Genomic DNA, 21,347 nt, shown 5'->3' on the forward strand with positions numbered 1-21,347 from the left:
AGCAATCTGGGCATTCCCAACGTCACATGCAAGTCAAATTTTAAAAAGAAATTTGCTGTGGGTTTTTCAACCGGGGCAGAGTAAATGACCGGCGATGATGGTCTCTGGAGTCGGAGCTGGTGTATTCTCGGATAGGCACAGTATAGCCGAGTCGTAAGATTTTCAAGGATCCTTCAATGTAAAAAAAAAAAAAAAATGACTGTCGGTTTCGTCCAGGGCAGAGGCAACTCATTAGACGCTGCCTCACCTCTGTCCTGGGAGCAGCGTGACCGAAAGTGCCAACAGGGCAGAGGTGAGGCAACGTCTGATGAGTTGTCTCTGCCCTGGACGAAACCGTCAGTCATGTTTTGGTTTTCTTAATTTTTCATGCTTGGGGTGCTATGCTCGAAGCTAGGGATGCATGGACTATAAAACGTGGGAGTAAGTTGCTCCTCATTTGGACCGGTCCCCCATCATGTGAATGTGGACTTAGGATCCCGCATATCCTAAACAACTACCCAGCTTTCATCATCATCATCAACGGCGCAACAACCGGTATCCGGTCTAGGCCTGCCTTAATAAGGAACTTCAGACATCCCGGTTTTGCGCCAAGGTCCACCAATTCGATATCCCTAAAAGCTGTCTGGCTTCCTGACCTACGCCATCGCTCCATCTTAGGCAGGGTTTGCCTCGTCTTCTTTTTCTACCATAGATATTGCCCTTATAGACTTTCCGGGTGGGATCATCTTCATCCATACGGATTAAGTGACCCGCCCACCGTAACCTATTGAGCCGGATTTTATCCACAACCGGACGGTCATGGTATCGCTCATAGATTTCTTCATTGTGTAGACTACGGAATCGTCCATCCTCATGTAGGGGGCCAAAAATTCTTCGGAGGATTCTTCTCTCGAACGCGGCCAAGAGTTCGCAATTTTTCTTGGTAAGAACCCAAGTCTCCGAGGAATACATGAGGACTGGCAAGATCATAGTCTTGTACAGTAAGAGCTTTGACCCTATGGTGAAACGTTTCGAGCGGAACAGTCTTTGTAAGCTGAAATAGGCTCTGTTGGCTGACAACAACCGTGCGCGCATTTCATCATCGTAGCTGTTATCGGTTGTGATTTTCGACCCTAGATAGGAGAAATTGTCAATGGTCTCAAAGTTGTATTCTCCTATCCTTATTCGTCTTCGCGTTTGGCGAGTGCGGTTTGATGTTGTTGGTTGATTCGTCATCGGTGCTGACGTTGCCACCATATATTTTGTCTTGCCTTCATTGATGTGCAGCAAAAGATCTCGCCTCAATGGCCGCCTGCTCGATTTGAATGAAGGCAGTTTGTACGTCTCGGGTGCTTCTTCCCATGATGTCAATATCGTCAGTATAGGCTAGCAGTTGGGTGGACTTGAAGAGGATCGTACCTCTTGCATTTACCTCAGCATCACGGATCACTTTCTCGAGGGCCAGGTTAAAGAGGACGCATGACAGCGCATCCCCTTGTCGTAGACCGTTGTTGATGTCGAATGGTCTTGAGAGTGATCCTGCTGCTTTTATCTGGCCTCGCACATTGGTCAGGGTCAGCCTAGTCAGTCTTATTAATTTCGTCGGGATACCGAATTCTCTTATGGCCGTGTACAGTTTTACCCTGGCTATGCTATCATAGGCGGCTTGAAAGTCGATGAACAGATAGTGCAACTGTTGTCCATATTCCAACATATTCCATCGTTTGCCGCAGAGAGAAAATCTGATCTGTTGCTGATTTGCCTGGAGTGAAGGCTCTTTGGTATGGGCCAATGATGTTCTGGGCGTAGGGGACTATCCGGTCTAGCAAGATAGTGGAGAATATCTTATAGATGGTACTCAGCAACGTGATACCTCTATAATTGCTGCACTGTGTGATATCTCCCTTTTTATGTATGAGACAGATAATGCCTCGTTGCCAATCGTCAGGCATTGATTCGCTGTCCCATACCTTGAGCACAAGTCGATGAACCACTTGGTGTAACTGGTCGCCTCCATATTTAACCAATTCGGCTGTAATTCCATCCTGGCGACTTATGATTTTTTAGCCGATGAATTACACGGACTGTTTCTCCGAAACTTGGTGGTGGCAGTATTTGTCCATCGTCTTCAGTTGGCGGGACCTCCAACTCGCCGATGTTGTGGTTGTTCAGTAGCTCATCAAAGTACTCAACCCATCGCTCTAATATGCTCATTCTGTCGGAAATCAGATTTCCCTCTTTGAGCATCGAGGTGTATAAGGCTTTATCCTGCTGACTTGTTGGTAAAACTTCCGCGCCTGGTGTGTTTGCTCCCTGTACTTTTCTAGTTCACAGACATGTTGGTTCTCCCAGGCTTCCTTTTTCCGTCTGTGAAGTCGCTTCTCCGCTTGACAGAGTTAGTGATGAGTCTCTGCGCGTGCCCGCGTTCTTTGAGAACGCAACATTACTCGGTATGCGGCATTCGTCCGTTCCGCTGTTAACTTACATTCATCGTCAAACCAGCCGTTCCGACTCCTTTTGCGGCTGGGGCCAAGTATGCTTGTGGCCGTATCCATGATAACGTTCTTCAGATGATCTTGTGAAGATCATTTGTTAATGCTTCATCTCCAGGACCTCTGTTGACTGCGGTTATTGCGGCATCCATTTCCCTCTTATAGGTGTCGGGGAGGGTTGTGTTGTGGATGGCTTCAGTGTTCACTCTCACCTGATTTTCAGAGGGGATTCTAGGTGGTATTGTTATTCGAGCTCGGAGCACCATGCCAACGAGATAGTGATTCGAGTCTATAGTGGCCCCCCTATATGTTCTGACATTCATCAAGGCTGAGAGGTGGCGGCGTTCGATCAGCACGTGGTCAATTTGGTTGAAAGTGGTCCCGTCTGGAGAGGCCCACGTATGTTTGTGGACCGCTTTCCGCGCAAACCAGGTACTTCCAACAACCATTTCGTGTGACCCTGCTAATTGAATAATCCGCAGTCCGTTATCATTTGTTTTTTCGTGTAAGCTATGGGAGCCAACGTATCGCCTGAATACGGGCTCCTTCCCTACTGGGCTGTTAAAATCCCCAAGTATGATTTTAATATCATATCTGGGACAGGCTTCGAAGGTTTGTTCTACTGCCTACTGAAGGTATCCTTCTCCGACTCTTCAGTCTCCTCTGTAGGGGCGTGAACGTTTATGAGGCTTATATTTCTAAACTTGCCTCGCAAGCGCAGAGTGCATAGCCGTTCGCTTAGGTTTTCAAAGCCGATAACAGCAGGTTTCATTTTTTGGCTGACTAAGAAACCTACTCCGTGGTGTAGCGGCTCTTCTCCAGAAAACCGGTCCCTGTCCATCGCATCTCTTGTAGCGCTGTTATATCAGCCCTATATTGGGACAGGGTATCGGCTAGCGGCTCATCAGCTTTATCTTTGTACAGGGAGCGCACATTCCATGAGAAAATGTGCAAATCGTTGATCCGCTGTCGTTGTCGGGTCCGTCGTTTTAAAGTCCATCCTGTCCGAGGCTCCTGTTGTGGCTTCGTAACAAGTTGTTTTCCGTGTAGGGTTGTCAGCCCTACCCAACCTCCAAGCTGGAGGACCAGTTGGTACAATTTGTCCCTTTTTAGGCGCGGGAGACTCGCTTTCATCCTTCTCCGTCTGCAGCTTTTCGTTAAGAAAGAGCTCCCAGCGGTCACCACATGGAGGTGGAGATAGGGTTTGGTAGTAGAGCTGTTGGTGTTGGTTCAGCAAGCATTTCCCAGGTTGTATGCTCCATCGTGGGCACCAATCCACGTTTTGCTCTGGGACCTATATTACCCTTTGACCAGCCTGCATATGTCCTTAAAGTTCAGCGTATCCAATAGCAAGCCTTCCGAAGTGACCTGTCTTCTTGTATAAGGAGGGCAAGGTTCAGACCCCTCTTATGTAAAGAAAACTGCTGGGTGACTGAGACTTTCCAACCGCGATCAGGTAAATTCTAAGACACGTACCGGCTTATATGGTTCCCATAACCCATCAACCTCCACAGTGCCATCGTGCTATCGCCAACGGTTCTTGGCCATATATTTTAGCTTCTTTTAGGGCTTATACTCTTCCTCTAATTTTCTACGACATTAGTGTTAGCGCGGTTCATTTATCTGCCATCCTGTGACACTCTGTTCAATTGTATGGTATACCCCACTGCACTGCCGCAATGTGTGACCTTTTCACTGCCATTTTCGCCTTTTTATCGAGTGTTCACAGTAAGTAGCACTTGCTGAAAGCAGATTTTGGTTTTTGGCATCAGATGTAGTCCTAATGCATGGGATCTATTAGAAAAACCTATCATATTTCAGGGAATGTGGAGCGCATCCATAGGGCATTTCAAGCAGGTCATCGGGTCATCTCCTGAGTTACCTTTTATTTTATTCGAATTTCTCCTTGTTCTACCTGAATCTCGTATCCTAGGCATAAACCAGGAAAAATTACAGCCTAAGAAGCGGAAGGCTTTGTGAATGCCTCTGCCTTACAAAGGTATACTCCTTCAATGGCAAAGGGTTGAATAAAACAGCACATTTCCAATAATTAGCAAAATATAGATATATTTTTTAACATTCTCTCTTTTTCGTCCGCATCTACAAATATAAACTTTCATTTCTAAAATATAAATATTAAAGTAAACAATGAGCAGCATTTTTCCTTTTTCCATAAAAGGGACAATAGAAGGCTAAATATTTCCTTTTAAAGCTAATTTAATTTACATATTTCCTCCCTAATTATAAATATAGTTTAAATTTTTATTTAAAAAAAAAACGCTAGAAGTCTTCATCCCATCCAGATTCCTCATCCGGCGGTACTTCCATATCGGGCGGGAATGTATCGAAGTAAGATGTATCTAGGGAATGTGAAACTGGGCGTACAAATGGCGGTATAAGCAAAAGACTGTCTAAACCATCCCAATCGAATCCTTGGAACCATCTGAAAATACATAAAATTTAAAAAAATATTCAGTAAAAATTGTTGCGGTGTCTGTAATATGTTAAGGGATATTTTTCGTTATTCATCAAAGCTAAGATTCTTCCCTTATATCGGGGTGTTTTTCAAACTGCTGGTAGTTTTGAGGAACATGATAAGAAGAAGATAGGCTAGTTACCAAACAAAATTCGAAAGACAAAAGAGAGAAACACTGGCCAAATGCTATCCATGATACCCAGGAAAGTGTCCCTTAATACACGAATTTCAAAAGAGACACGCTATTAGAAGATATTGGAGGGCCTCTGAGTAGAAAAGGACTCGGTAGTTGTCCAAAGGTAATCGATACCCAGGTAGGTATAATTTTTGCGAATTCTTCAGGCCAAAAACCTGTTGTGATGACAATTGGATATATGCTATGAATTAGGGTAGCTCCCATTAAATATAAAAGGTGATTGGACTACGGCACAGATCTACAACTTGCCGGGGACCCTACATGACGTAGATGCGGCCTAGTAGATAACCAAGCGAAGCCTTGCCAAGGAAAAGAGAACTGCGTTCTCTTTAGGGAGCGTGGTGCCCCTGGTTAGAGCGTGGCATACAGTGCGGACTCGGGGCAGTATCCACACTTCAGGGCGCAACTGAAAAGAGGTAGACCGGGTCTGGTATGATGCCAATCCTGCAAATTAACTTGCATCGGACGGAAACCGTTGATGAATTGCAAGCGCAGGTTACTGCGGAAATTACCTATTTCTAATCATCAAGCAATACAGGAACAAGGACCCAAATTTATGGGTACCGCTGCTATCCGTGCTCAGGATAGCACCCGACTTCGGCTTGTTGCTGATTGTTGTGTTGAAGGAATCCGGTGTTAAGGGATGCTGATGCTGGATTTTGGATGCCGATTTGATTTTCTGGAGTACTTCGGTTACGGAGTGGCGCAATTTGATGGGGGGGACTTCGGTGCTAGGGCCCTTGAATGGAGTATGCTTTACCCAGACTTCAGAGGGGTATGGATCCAGGAAATAGCGGCGAGAACTGGCATAGTAGGATGAATGCTAACATTCCGGTGCCCAAAATGCCAATGAAGCATCCTTGACGTAACCTTTGCGTCGGACTCACTGGCGCCGTCGGTGGACGGCGTAGCGAATTCTGGAAGACTTCTCCACAAGTGACTACCAATACATCGCGTTTAAAGTGGTTGACTCCATTTGTCGGCATGCATTCGCCCAGCGCTCTCTGTGAGTGTGGAATATCGCGAGAGTGAACATTGTGGGATAGATCGCATAGATACAAGCGTTGTTCCCTAGATATCCCGTACGGGTTGATGGCGTGGATGACTATCCGTTTTTGACCATGAAAGCAGTTGCTAGGTCCTAATGTTTGCTTGAAGCGTTGCTGGAAAGTGGCGAGGCTCGTGCTGATCAGCAAAAGGAAAGGAGACCTTAAGCTGCCGTCTGCATACCAACTGCTTTGTATGCTCAACTTGCTGGAGGTTCATTAGAGGTAGATTCGCTGAAGTGATCCGTGCTCCTGGGAATTTGTCCTCAAGGCATTTGGGGTTTAGAGCAAGGAAATCTACGGTGGATGCGGTCCATTGAGCTGAGGCACACAGCCGCCAATCTCGACGGATAACTTTTGCAACCTTTGTTGTCAGAAATGCCTTCAACTCTGTAAAATGGACAGATATGTTAGTCATATTAGAAAATTGATTCCGCGTTTCGAGCTAGCTGTGCAGATACTTATCCGATGTGCTTCGTGCTCTATGAGAGACTAGAACGTCAGAGGAGGATAAGTAGAAGAGGAATCTATCAATCTTGTTGCGACCTCATGACATGTACCCAGAATGCATATTGTTCCGTTGCCCCTGATTTGATGCTGAGGGGGTAGTTACGACATGGTTAAGACGAACGCACATCCCAAGAATTTTCATAGTTGCAAAAATGCTCCAGTTAGTAAAAAAACTACCTTGCAGTTATCTCCGTAATTGTAAAAATTTAGGATGAGTTTTTCTTTGTTCACAGATTGAGAGACTCCAACTTCGCCACAACTTGATGTCGGATCGGGCCAAATATAGAGCATCTTGCCCCATTTTTATTTGGTCCACGGACATCTCGTCTCTTGCTACCCTCAATGCAAGGGTGCACTAAAGTTTGTATAGGCCTTGCGTGCTTCCTTTTGCACCTTTGTTATGGGTGCTCTAGAGAACAACGGTCTTTAAACACCTCTTTTCCTGAGCCCTGTCTGCTCCCTATCTGTCAAACGCGATTACTTAAAAATAGTTATAACTATTGGCACGCTTATAGAGGATGGTATTATTTTATACTGAATTTCAGAGAGAATCCCCAAACAAAGGACGTGTAGTCTTTCCACTAAATATAGCCATGTAGGGCATAAGGGTGATCCCTGAAGCAGGTCTTAGTTTTGCCGTTAGTTATGAAGAGGAGGGGGGAAATGCATGACTGAAAAAGGGAGACTTAAATCGAGAATCAATTTTCAGAAGAATTTTTGACCCCCTACATGAGGATGGTCGATTCCGAAGCCTAATAACGATGAAACCTATGAGCGATACCACGACCATCTGGTTGTGGATAAAATCCGGCTCAACAGGTTGCGGTGGGCGGATCACTTAATCCGTATGGATGGGGATGATCAAGCCCGGAAAGTCTATAAGGGCAATATCTATGGCAAAAAAAGAGGAGGGAGATATAGAAATGGTGAACCTCGGCGCAAAACCGGGGTGTCTGGAGTTCCATATTAAGGTAGGCCTAGATCGGATACCGGTTGTTGCGTCGTTGATAATGATGCCGGGTAAGAAAAAGGTAAAGGATGAAAGGATAATAAGAAGCCCAGTCGACGAAAATTGATCCCTTGATGGACGGGAAGTAAAAAATTTCCCATTAGAGCCACTCAAGAACCAGACAATTTTGATTCTTTAATCACCGTAATTATATTATCCAGGTAGGTCCTTTTGCCATAGTCCTTAAAGTTGAGATATTATAATAACACACTTTGTCTATAAAAGAGGGAAGCTTGGGTTGTTCAGATATCATACGCATCTGATTCTAAAAAGGTGAACCAACTGCACAAGTTAATTCAACTATTCTTTTGCGCCAATAATGGATCAATACACAAGAAAAACCCAGAGAACCCGGGTGTTCAACCCAGCGCCGAAAACACCTATCGCCGTAGCAACTGGTGCTATACCTCCTAAACCGTGTACTGGTTTGAAAAGGAAATTTGACGAAGCTCTTGATGCTAAACTGGAGGAGTATCTAGCACGGAAGGCGGGAAGCAAGAAGCCGAAATTCGACGACAAGCTGCAACAGCTTATAAGGAAAGCTAATACTGGCAATGTGGACGTCTCTAGAAAAGTTGACGAACCTGCGGCATCCATAAAAGGTCAAGGCGCTGTACGAAAGGGGAAAGCTCCAGGTAATGCACATAACTCTAAGAAAGAAGAGGACGCTGGACGAGGGAAACACAAACCGCCACTTCATGGTGCCAATCGTGTGAGCAACAACAAAGCCATTGACAACCGTGCAGAAACAGAAGGCTCCAAGAGTCGGTACCATTCCTCTGAGAATCGACATTTTTCCTCCAATCACAAAACGAACAACGAACGTGAATTCATGAAGGCCACTATCATCGAAAAATCTCGGAGTCAAAAGGCTCAGAAGGACAATGGTGGCTCTCGACAGAACTCTTCTCATAGTGACGTTACAGAAAGAAAACGTCACCATTCAGAATTGAACTCTTCAGCGAAGAAGGACTACGATAAAAACAGCTCCGCTAGCGCCTTGGGGGATATGTCAAGAAAAGTCGACCAGTTAAAAAAGTCTACAAAATGCCAAGATCCATCAAGAAAAGAGAAATCTGGTAGTACTACACATCATTCTGTTAAGAAGGACCAGGTCGGCTTCGCTAACGCACTAGAGAGTGTTTCTAAAAAGGTTGATCGACTGAAAAGCTCTACTAGATGTCACGGAGATTCAGGAGAGAAGAAGGCTCCACATCATTCAACCAAGGGCAGGGTGGACATCAACCAAGGTAAGCAAGATCAAAGAACGCAGACTACAGATGACGATAGTAGCTCGGCTTGTATTGCCAAGCGGACAAATGTCAATTCGTCCAGAAAGAGATCTTCTGATAGCGACCCCCACACTTCGGACAAGAACAAAATGGCTGTCAAACGTAAGTTTGCAAATCAATTGTCACACAACTTGCCGAGCCAAGGAAATCGACCCGGCAGCTTAGGTGCTACAGTAAACGGTAGTTCTAAAGTAAGCACCGAAAGAAGGAGCAACGAAGAAAGCATTCCAAAATCACCAAGAAAAGTAATCGTTATTGACATTCCGACAGCAGTTTCACAGAAGCCAATTATAATCAAAGGAAATCGTACAGATCAGCAAGTTAAAATGGTGGCAGCTCCCAAGATTGAGAAGGCCGAAAAGAAAGAGTGTGTCAAGCCTGTTAAAACCAAACCCACCAAGAGTTTAAGGGAGCGATTGGCTAGCAAAGCTAAGTTCACTTTTGGTACAGCAACTCATTCCAACCCAGTGCGCAAAAATATGGCTATAATAAAGGAGCGTCTAGCGCAGCTTACTCAAAACAAAAAAGCGGCTGAGATAGTGGCTCGTGATCAAGAAAATAATATTATTGGGAATAATCAAGAAGCATTAAATAATAACCATATAACATCCAACAAAGGAGAACAAAGAGGACTGAGGGACGAAACACGACGACTGAGGGAGGAATTGCCGCAGCCGGTGGAGAACAAAGGCTGTCCTCCTCAGCGAAATGTGGAGGTGGTACCACCTGTGACTTCTAATGTTATGGACAAACTCCATATAACCAACGACGAAAGTTTGCTTTTACCGGGGAGTGAAAATTCATCATCTTCAGGGAGTGACGAATCATCCTCATCTGATAGCGGAGATTCGAGTTCGGAGGATGATGGCGCCTCATCAGACAATGATAGCGACTCGTCTTCTTCAGAAGACGAAGAAGAGTATGACAATAATGAAAAGTTAGGACAAATGCTCGAAGAAAATATAGGAAGGTGTCCTAATGATGATGAAGTATTTCCAGGACAACTTGCAACAAACGACTTGTGCCAAGATTTAGATTTAAGTTGTAGTTTTAGTGAAGAAGAAATCTAATTAGTATTTTTTTAAATTTAAAAATTATTATATAAATATTATATTATTAATAATTTAAATATTAACCACAAACTATTGAAATAAACCTGTAATTAATAACCATTAATAATAACTAACTATTAATTAATAACTATCTTTGTTTTGTCTTTACTTCGGTTGAAGAAGTGGGGAGAAAGGTGCTTCTCATTTTTTGGTAACCGTGTTAGGTACACTGATCTTGAATTTGTTTGGTGTGCGTCCTCTCATTCTCCTATAATGTAGACGCATTTTTTCAGAAAAATGGGCGGCAATTACTCAGATAAAAATGTATGGCTTATCCTGTATGCCTGCCCATATTTCAACCTTCCATGGAACTTCCCTCAAAACCCCCTGTGAATGCTGTGAGTCTTTGCTGAGACCTACACAATGCAATACTTTTTATCTTTTAATTAACCTTATCAAATTTGCAGGACGAGCAAAATACCATTTGGGTTGACAAAAATCAACCACGGACTCGAGCTACCCTAAAACCTAAGACTTACTAAAATGACCGTGAAGTGTTCCGTTGATCTGCGCTTTCATAACTCTGCTAGCCAGGCTCGGGAAAGGGAGGAGGGCTTACCCTTTTGATATTTCAGTCGCTCTCATGTGTGCGGGGCGTTTGCTCTTCAACCGCTTGTCAATCGGTCAGGATCGCATACACTTCTCGTTCTTTGTTCGAGAGGTATTTGAGCCATCGGACAATCCTGCAACTTTCCCAGTAGGAAGTCTCTCAAGAGGCGACGAAGATCGCTTATGGTTTCGTTGGGGGCAAGTGTGTAACTGTAAGGTGAACGGGAGCGAATATAGATATTCCTGGGTCTTAGCCCCCTGCTTACCAGGACTGTTAATATGACATTAACTTGTATCCTGTATAATGTGACTCTTCGCTAGCAGAACGATATGGATCTAGATGGAGGAGTCTGAAAACCGTATCTCCCAATTCAGGGTGTTGTGGTGCGGGAAAATAGTTTTAATTATTTGCAGCAAGAGCCGTGGGCATGTCACTTGAGGTGATTTTTGCCCGCGGATCTTCTTCATTACAACTTGGTAGGCTGTACCCCATGGATTCGTATTAGCCTCCATGCAGAGCTTCTGAAAGCATTCCCACTTGCTTCTTCGTATGGTTTTTTTATGGTTACTTCGCAGATCCCTGTATTCCTCCTCACGCTCCTGGTGCTCCGGTCTTCTCCTTGTCCTGTGGGAAAGTCTCCTCGCTCGGTGACAAGAGGATCAAGGCAGCGATCTCCGGGTTCATCGTAGCGTCGCATGCTTCGGTAACACGCTGAACCTTTCCACCGCTGTTCCATCTAGATCATTCCCCGGTTCCCAATGCGTAGGAAGATGGCCTGGTGGTCATTGTGGGTGTAGTGCTCACTCACTTACCAAGCCATCTCCCTCACCAGTGAAGTGCTAATAAATGTCAGGTCAACGATCGAACCCGGCCCTCTTCCTCGAAAGGTGGACACGCATTCAACGTTGATCAGTACGATGTCCAGCTCCGCAAAAGGGGGGGCCCATGCGTTGAAATCGCCCGCAATGCTTTTAGGGCTGCGGTATCTAGCGTCCAACACCAGACTGTCTAACCACTCCTCATATTGTGCTACGGTTGCACTAGGAGGAGCGTAGCAGCTGTAAATATGGACACCGTTGACCTTCGCCCTTATAAAACCGGCTGCCGGGGGCGCCATGACTTCCTGAATGGCCTGTCTTCCGCACGCCCAGATTGCGGCGTTGCTAGACGCATCCACCGCCCAAGTTGCACTGCCGTGGTTTCTGTACGGCTCGAAAATAACCGCCATATCCACATTCGACTCTCGAATCAGGTCCTGAGCTGCCTCACAGTGATTGAGATTGGCTTGTATCAATCTCGTTTGCCTATGCCTATATACCGGACATCTGCTGCTTCCCGCAACATGCCGGTCGTCCACGCCCTCTTTCCCACTACATAGCATACACCGTGGATCTGCAATCTTTGATGAGGTGGCCCTCTTCCCCACACTTCCTGCAACTTCTCGACCTATCATGCCGCCGCAAAATGACCGAAATCGAGGCATCTAAAGCATCTCTTTAGAGATATTTGCTCCCTGAGCCTGCACACGACCCAACCTACTCTTACCTTGCCCGCGGTAATTAACTTAATAGCTGATTCCGCCGGCAAACTAATAATAACGGTCTGTGTGTCGTCATATGCCTTCTTCATCCTTTTTATGGCACTCTGGTCTAAATTGCTAAGGTTGAACTGTTGCTTTAGCGCAGCACAGATGTCCTCCCGTGAGGTGACCTCACCTAGGTCCTTACATTCAACCACTATCTCCTGTTTCCGAGCTCTTACCTCAGCTTCCTCTCCTAGTACACTTACCACCTTCAGGTGAAAGTTATCGGCCGACTTGTCGGCGGATCTACTTAACTCCAGCATCAGATCCCCTCTCTGCGTTCGCCTGATTCGGCTTACATTATCCCCCAAATCCACCAGTTCCGGGTCTGACTTCACCTTTCGGAGGATGTCGGCATAGGACATATTTCCCTTCTTGGAAATAATTACTATTTCCGGGCGGAGCTTCTTTTTGTCCTTTTTCCTCTTGTTGCTCACCTTAGTCCATTGTTCGGGCCTCCGGGCGTTGGTTTCTTTCACTTTTGTAAGTGTTGTGGCTGCAATCATGAGATTACCGACTTTCGCGGGTACTCTCGCCGGCTCCGCCTTCTTTGGTGAAGAGGCTTTTTTCTTCTTCGGGACTTGCTGTGGTCCTAGAGGCTCGCTGGTACCGTCTCTAGCCCGTTTTCCTGTCTTCCCGCCTGCCTTATCATGGGGAGGCGTCACCTGCGTTTCCCTTGTGACCTTGCCACCTGACGTTTGGGAACTCTTTTCTTCGAGTGCCTTGATATAAGACAATTGAATGCCTCTTATCAAGGCTCGAATATTTTGGTGGATATTCCGCCTCTCCTTGATGAACTCGCACAGTTCATTTATTCGTTCCCCGAGTGTAATGCCATTCCGGTATGTTCCCGTTTGCTTTCGTGCCTTGCGCCACAAGGAATGATGTCGATCAAGGGACTATTCATGTTTCTTTCAGAGTCCCGTGACGAATCTCGACTACCAAAGAGAACCATTGTCCTCGGTGGTGATCTCCCAAGTTTCGAATTCCTCCCAAAAGGGTCCGGTGTGGACCTAATTTCCACTCCATTATTATCTCTTGTAGCATTAGATGCCACAGTAGCCAAGTTTCCCACTACTGAGGCACTGCGGTCGTTGGATATCGACGGCCGGGAGCCCGCTTGCTCACTCCCAAAAGTCGCAGGCACTGGGTTTCCGAAGCGCTGCACCGTAAAAAAAACTACTTTTCTCCTCTTCCATATATGGTTTAATTTCCCATAGACAGTTTTTATCCACGGGTGGGAGTTTACTTCCCACCTACCCGGCCTGCGCATAAACATGCCCATACACGCAGATCTCCGGATGCGTGCATGTGCATGCCCATGACACATTCGCCGAGCATTCCCTTATCCGCACAAAGGGACGCGCCTGATGGGAGATTTGGCAATTCCGCACAGGAGAAAAGAAGCCTTGAAGAACTTAGAAGTAAAGGTGGTCAAGTGTGTTATACTACAATTCAAGCTGAAACCCTTATTGTCGAAGGTCCAGGATTACCAGCAAACAAGAAGCAACTGGGTGCGAACGTCAAATATGCAAAGATACTATTCACGAGCAAACACAGATTATAACATTTGAGGGCCATTCTTCATAAGGTACTGTGGTTAGGTATTTGAAAACCAATTTATACCAAAGGTTATTCCGAAAGATCCACATTAAATACTAAAACATGAATGATATACAGATGCAGGAAAAAATTGCACTTCCAAAATACCACGATAGATATATGTTTCAATTGTACGACCAGTGATTACCATGGGCAGGAAGACAGAACTTGCCACAACAGTCAAGTAGTGGCACAGACCTCAACATCTAGGTGGCACCAAGCTTCATCAGAGAAAAACCAAACTGGTATGCGGGTGTTATAATAAACAGAATACGTTATGTCTGTACAAATCTGGATTCTCTGGAAGCAGCAGATAAGCTTGCGAAGAAACAATGAAAATGACTGCGCTATGGATCAACACCTTTAAGTGGAGATGTGAAGGAAATCATAGCCATGAGACTCAAGGAAGAGGAATACCAATTGGGAACACCATACTGAGCGAGCCTACCATAAATGCAGAAGACTTGGATGTTCCTGAGAATATATACATAAACGCAATCCCTCAAACCTAACCAAGAGGTGTCTAAGCAACACAGGGGTCCTGCGAGTAATATGCATGGACGCTGGGTCGAAGTACTGCCTATTAAAGTTGCAATTAGGTAGTATCCTAGAATGTTGGTCCCAAGCCCAGGTAAAGAAGGAGGGTTTGAGGTAACGTACTCTGTACTATCCTCAGTAAAACAAAAATAAAATGCTGAGATCAGGGAAAAAAATAAATAGAGTATAGTTGGAGTTATTCTACTATTCTAAATCCTACCTGATCTCTCTTGGTGACAGGCCCCGCGACAGGTCGACCAAGAAAATGCATACGATGTCGTTACAAACATGATGATCGGATTGAGTCACAATCCTCGGAGAAATGCTAGGGCGTCCACCTCAATCGGCGTGGGAGTGTGGGACCCGGTTCTGTCGAGAAATGGGCAAGGGTTCTTGACGCATGGACGGCGTCAGGACGTAAGCAAGTTAGTCCGAACACAATGAACAAAACAAATACGTGTTTGCACGCTAAATGTTGGTACCCTAACTGGAAAGACCGAGGAACTCTCAAGAGCCCTTCGGAAAAGGCACATTGATATCTGCGCTCTGCAAGAAACCCGATGGTCTGGTGCCAAAAGCTGCGACATTGAACGCGAACGCGGTAAAAATCACTACAAACTTCTCTATTTTGGGAACCCATACACTCAATATGGTGTTGGCATTGCCATCCCGGAGGGTTTCCGTGATGCCATTAAAGAAGTCGAACGATTTGATGATCGGCTGATGAAGCTCACCAGCCGATCGCACAATTCACTTCTTCACTGCGTATGCACCACAGACAGGTCAACCTGATGCCAACATCGGCCGTTGATTGCCGTCCTGCGAATTAAGCCACCGATAAAACAGGGTGAGGAACGCTCTGGCCCGCCGCGCATTAAATGGTGGCGACTTGGTGAGAAGAAAGAAGAAACGGTCTCACTCATACGATTACCAACCATTACGAATGTGGAAGAATCATGGAACCAAATGAAAGACACGCTCCACAAAGTGGCCTCTGCAACCCTCGGGGTACCAAGCCGGGTAAGCGGTAAATCAACCGAGATACTTGGCTTTGGTATGATGATGTTGAAATGAAGGTCCGTGAAAAGAAACGCCTCTACCACAAATTTCTTGACGATAAAACGCCTGCTAATTGGCAAATTTATAAGAATGCCAACCGGGAAGCAAAGAAAGCGGTCGCTGTCACCCGAGCGAATCATCTCAAAAATCTTTACGATAAACAGGACACTCGGAATGGCGAGAGAGATCTGTGTTGACTTGCTAAAAGCCGTGATGAACGCACACAGGATATCGAACACTTCTGTTGTGTTAATGACAAGAACGGCACTTTGCTTACCAACCGTCGAGCCGCAACGGTTAGATGGCGAGAATACTTCGAGCAGATTTCAACTGAAGAATTTGCTCATCCTCCACTTCCACAATCATTGCCGACATTTGGAGCAGTTCCCCCAGTCAGCGCAACTGAAGTCGAGGAGGCAATAAAACAAATGAAATCGGGGAAAGCAACAGGACCTGACTACACCGCATCTGAGCTCTGGAAAACGAAGAGCTGAGACCCAACACTGTGGCTCAGTGAATTCTTTAACCGGGTTATTCAGGAAGGAAGAACACCATTTGACGGACGTCTCAGCTGTGGGAAGCGAAGAGCCGGGACCCAACACTTTGAACGGGTTATTCAGGAAGGAAGAACTGTTGACTCGCAAGAAAGTACCACTGTTCCAATATGGAAAAAGAAAGGTAGTCCAGCAGAATGTTCAAATTACCGTCCGATCCGGTAACTTTCCCATACCATGAAGATTTTTGAACGCATTTTTGACAACCGTTTTCGCGAAATCGTTGAAATAACCGTGAATCAAGCCGGATTTGTCAAGAACTGCGGAACTACTGACGCAATACACGCTGCGCGGTTACTCATGGAGAAACACCGTGAGAAGCATCGCCCTCTTTACATTGCCTTTCTGGATCTAGAGAAAGCGTTTGACGGTGTACCACACGAACTCATCTGGTATGCTTTACGATAACACTTCGTGCCAGAAGGACTCGTGCGCTGGGTTCAATTGCTCTACCACGATCCGAAAAGTAAAGTTCGAAGTATGCAGGGTATATCAAAATCGCTTCGTTTCTCTGTTGGTGTTCATCAAGGAGGCGCCCTCGCACCACTCCTTTTTGTTCTTGTTATGGACACCGTCACACGGGATAGCCAACGTCCAGCGCCCTACACACTGCTTTATGCAGATGATGTTTTCCTAGCATCTGATAGCAAAAATGATCTCGAGCAACTTGTTCAAAAATGGAATGATCGCCTCATGCAACACGGTCTCAGATTGAATTTAAACAAAACTGAATTTTTGACGACCGGTTCCCATGAAACAGGCACAATTACTGTCAGCGGCAGTGATCTGCCCAGAACTGAGCGATTTAAATACCTCGGGTCAACGCTATCAGCCCGTGAAGAACTGCGTTATGAAATTGCTTCACGCATTAACGCAACGTGGATGAAGTGGCGTTCCACAACTGGTGTTCTTTGTGATCGACGTATCAACGAACGCCTCAAATCTAAAATTTACCGCAATGTCGTCCGTCCAGTCGCTCTTTATGGTTCAGAGTGTTGGCCGACTATAAAAGAGAATGATGCTACGTTGGACTAGTGGCGTGACACGTTTAGATCACATCCGAAATGAGGATATCCGCGATCGTTATGGGGTTGCAAGAGAGGCGTCTTCGATGGTATGGTCACGCAATTCGTGCAAACGAGAATTCACTTTCCAAGATTGGTCTGAACATTGAAGTCGATGGTAAACGACCAAAAGGCAGTCCTAAACAACGGTGGCTTGATACGCTAGATGGGGATTTGAAAGCCTCGAGGTTGCACCCTGGTACTTACTTGTGCTTTTTAATATCCTGAATTCCACCTTTCTGATATCCTAATCTTTCAGCTGGAACATCGCGGCAAAGCCTCTTAATAAGCATCACAGCTGATCGACTCATATGTTTTGGGAAATCAACCATATCGATTCCCTTAAGGATAATATTGTAGGTTTTCATTGGATCATTCGCGGTGAAGGGGGGCCTGAAAATGATAGTTAAGGTAGAAAATTTGCGTAGATAGATCTTTGTCAATGAGTACTTACGTTCCATTCAAAAGTTCATGGATGAGGATTCCTAGTGCCCAATAGTCTACAGCTCGGTCATGTCCTTTATTCAGGATAATCTCTGGGGCTACGTACTCTGGTGTACCACAGAATGTCCATGTCTTGCTACTATGACCAATGTACTTGGCGAAACCGAAATCAACCTGTGAAATAGTAACGTTGGGTGTAAGTGAGGCTGTTGAGGAGCATATATGAAAGATTGAGTAATTCAAGGGGGGTACAGTTAACTAATTTCCTGAATTCATGATATATTAACTTATCAAATTGAACACCACAATATGGCATTTTAACCTCCAGCCATTGATATTAGTTTTCCCTTTGTGTTAGTTTAATTAAGCTGCAGGCATTAGATCGAATCGATTTACCAAAGAAGATTAAACCAACTGCTCCCCATCGAGAGACTCTCATCCAAATCTAATTTTCAATCCCTTAAACGGTAAGCTTGAAACCTACCAACTTCACATATCCCCTTTCGTCCAACATTAAATTTTCCGGTTTCAAATCCCTATAGATGATACCCCTTGAATGCAAATACTCGAAAGCTTGCAGGACACAACCGATAATAAATTGTGCTGTATTCTCATCGAAACATCCTCGGTCTCTCAATATGGTCCACACTTCGCCGCCCATGCATGCTTCCAACAGCATATAAACGTATTTCGAGTCCTTAAATGTACGATATAGTCGGCAAATAAAGGGTGTATTACACGACAACATGATTGTACGTTCACTGAAAACATGCTCCTCCTGTCGTGTATCCAGGATGTGTTTCTTTTTAAGGCACTTAAGGGCATAAGTCTCGACTCTATTTTCGCGATAGCACTTAACTAATTCAACTCGACCGAATCCACCGATTCCAAGGGTGGCGGCGACTTCCAGATCGTTCAGTTCGATGTCTTGAAGTTCTGTGGGAGGAAGACGTGGACTGAATGAAAGGACAAATTTCTAAATTACACAATTACCTTGTTTTACATTAGTTCCAAAGATTTCCTTGCTTGTCTCTGCAAATTTCATGGCTAGGACTCTATTTTCGTCCCCGTAATTCTTCTCCTTAAGTTCGCAAAGATCCCCAATTAGATGTGTGAAAGATTCTCTATCTAGCGTCAGGCATTCAACGCCCGGAGCCATGGCGATAATATTAGCTGTCCTCTTGTCCTCATTTATCAGAGCCTGTTCCCCAAAGTAATCTCCCCGATTTAAAGTCCTAATTTCCTTTTCCTCGCCGGTCGGGGTAAGCCTCTGCGTAACTTTAACAGTTCCCTGGCTTATCAGGAAGAACGTATCACCACTAGCTCCCTGTCGGATTATATATGTTCCGGCTGGATAGAATTCAACTTCCAGGACATCAGCAATCTTGGCCAGGACATCATTGGAGAGGTTTTTCAGTAATGGCACAGATTTCAAAAAGTTCACATTGTCTTCGATACGTTGCATCCCGGTCCGCATCATGATTTGTTGGAAGACTCTGCGATCCAGGACCCAAACACGTGCATTCGTTACACATCGTATGGAAGCAGTTCTTGTGCAATTGTACAGAATGGCTAATTCACCGAATGCTTTGCCAGGACCCATGACTCCTAGCACTTTTCCGCTTTTCATTACTTCGAACTCGCCTTCTGCAGAGACATACAGATGGGCTCCCACCTCGCCCTCTCGGATTACATATTCTCCTTTGGCTACGTCCAAACTGTACATGGATTCGACTAGTTCACGAACTTGGGATGAGTCGATGTTTTTGAGAAAATCATTGTCCATTATCGCATCCTTGATTAGTTGCTTGGATCTGAAGGGCGGGTAATAGGGTTTAGTAACATTGATTGGACTGGAAAAGGATACTCACCTAAAATCCTTCTTAAACTTGGGTATAGGAACACTATTCGATTGCTGGTTCGTGGGATCACTGCTCTCTCCCGACACACCTTGCTTCTTCACAGCTGCATGTTGTGGGGGCAGCAGATGGTTCCCTTTGGTTCCAAGGGTATTGCTGCTGCTCCCATTCCCAATGGCACACGGTACTCCTTCCATATTGTTGTTATTCTCTAAGGATTCTAATGTCAATTGTTTGCAGTTGTAATTACCGCCGGCAGTAATTCCTGATCCAATATCATTAGTATTGCAAACATTGGCGCCAGGATTCAAATGGTGGTGGTGGTGCTGATGGTGATGTTGGCGACATTCGTCATTGCAGTCAGGAATGTTTGCATTTTTTATATTTGAACAATTTGTGCTCGGGGTTGTTTGTTGTGCTACTGGCGAGTTTAGGTGGTTGCCACTATGATGGTTACGTGATTGAATGTTGCCGGCTAATAAATCATCCGTGCCAAGGTTCATGTGGTTTGTGGTTTGCTGCAGTACACTCTGTGGACGAATATTTGTAAGGGTTGAGAACTATGGGTTACAGGGACAGTTGGAAAGGTTTGTATTCCGCTTAGTGCTATATCTAATGATACTGTGTGTGCACAAACCAAATTACATCAATGGATGGCAAATAGTACAAAAAGTGACCCCTTGAACTTCATAAATGGGTAAAATTGCTGACAATTTGGTGAACAAACAAATTGATTTTGGGTCAACACCGAAAGATTTGATAAAGTCAAAATATACTCCTAAAATAATTGATTGAAATGGGTAGACGTCTCAGAGGAAAGACAGAGGGATATATCGAATGCAGGTCGGAGAAAGTCGACGACGTGGAAGCCTTTGGCCCAGCCTCTATTTTCACCACCAAAACCACCCTCTTCACTGTCACTTTCTTTTCTTCCAGTCGTTCGGGATTCAAGGAGCCTCTAGTTCTCCGGGCATACAAAAATTCTTTGAACCATGTTGTTCGGTACCAGCAGTTCAGTTTAGTTTAGGTCCCTTTTTTATCCGGATGGATTGGTGCAGTCTGTAGGCCTGTCAACTACTTTTTTAGGATTCACATCTATCTGGGGGTGATGATATACTTCTTAATGCTAAAGTAAGGGTGACCTATTTTACGGTCATATTTGATAATGACAGCTTCCGTATGTTCATCCGCATGGCAGTGCCAAATTTGATACCGAAAGATTAATGGCCTTTCGGGACACCCGGAAGACTAGGATACCAATTGTCATTAATGACTTCTGTATTTTTGGGGCCGAACCAAATGTATTCTTCATATCTAGAGTCACTACCCTTTGCTTGAGTTGTTTTTTTTGGCCAGTCGGTTGATCTAAACCAAAATTCATCTGCAGGTTTTGACACCATTGGCACAAGGTGCAGTTTCTGCTGTTTCCATATTAAAGGACATATTTTTTTGTTGTTGTTGTTGGACTCCCGATTCGGTACGTTGTCGGACTACCAACTAAACACCTCCCCATCGTCAGAGAGCTAGCCTGGAATCGTTTATCCCATTACTTCGGGCTAGTACCCGAACTCTCCCATCTTGCAAATCAGGGAATTACTGTCACCAACGGGAGGGGAGAGGAGGAAGGGAACTGCCAGTCGAGCTCTATCTTCTTAACAACGAGAAGGACCCGAATGTAATGGGCAATACGGCTCCACCTGTCAGCACTCCTCAGCATCTTTTCGACAATGTTGTCTGGAGAGAGATCCCAAGTGTTTAAAGAGAGCTGCTGACAAACCCCATCCCACTTTCCACAGGAAAAACAAGTCGGGAAACCAGAAGCTAGACGCTTCAGGTACGAAAGGTTTCGCGTGTTTCTTTTATAAAGAGATTTGAGTGTGCATTTGTCCCATTAGCATGTAACACGTAAAATATGCATATATTATGTGAAAATATCCACTTTCAGGTGATATTGACATTCATAGTCTTGAATTTGCAGCGGAGC

The 21,347-nt window shown here is 45.1% G+C and overlaps 1 protein-coding gene across 2 annotated transcripts in view; it reads right to left on the reverse strand.

Annotated features, from left to right (window-relative positions):
- Positions 1-4,511: 4,511 nt before the first annotated feature.
- LOC119651059 (cGMP-dependent protein kinase, isozyme 1) overlaps positions 4,512-21,347 on the reverse strand; it is an 82,846-nt gene continuing 66,010 nt past the window's right edge. For both annotated transcript variants that reach the window (XM_038054388.1, XM_038054389.1), the window contains 6 exons: positions 19,376-19,893; positions 18,498-19,318; positions 17,989-18,440; positions 17,515-17,678; positions 17,268-17,453; positions 4,512-4,914 (listed from right to left, as the gene is read on the reverse strand). In XM_038054388.1, the coding sequence (XP_037910316.1) occupies positions 4,752-4,914; positions 17,268-17,453; positions 17,515-17,678; positions 17,989-18,440; positions 18,498-19,318; positions 19,376-19,893 (2,304 nt within the window). In that variant the 3' untranslated portion in view covers positions 4,512-4,751. The remainder of the gene's footprint in view (positions 4,915-17,267; positions 17,454-17,514; positions 17,679-17,988; positions 18,441-18,497; positions 19,319-19,375; positions 19,894-21,347) is intronic.

The sequence above is a fragment of the Hermetia illucens genome, chromosome 3 (assembly GCF_905115235.1).
Source record: "Hermetia illucens chromosome 3, iHerIll2.2.curated.20191125, whole genome shotgun sequence".
Lineage (NCBI taxonomy): Eukaryota > Metazoa > Arthropoda > Insecta > Diptera > Stratiomyidae > Hermetia > Hermetia illucens.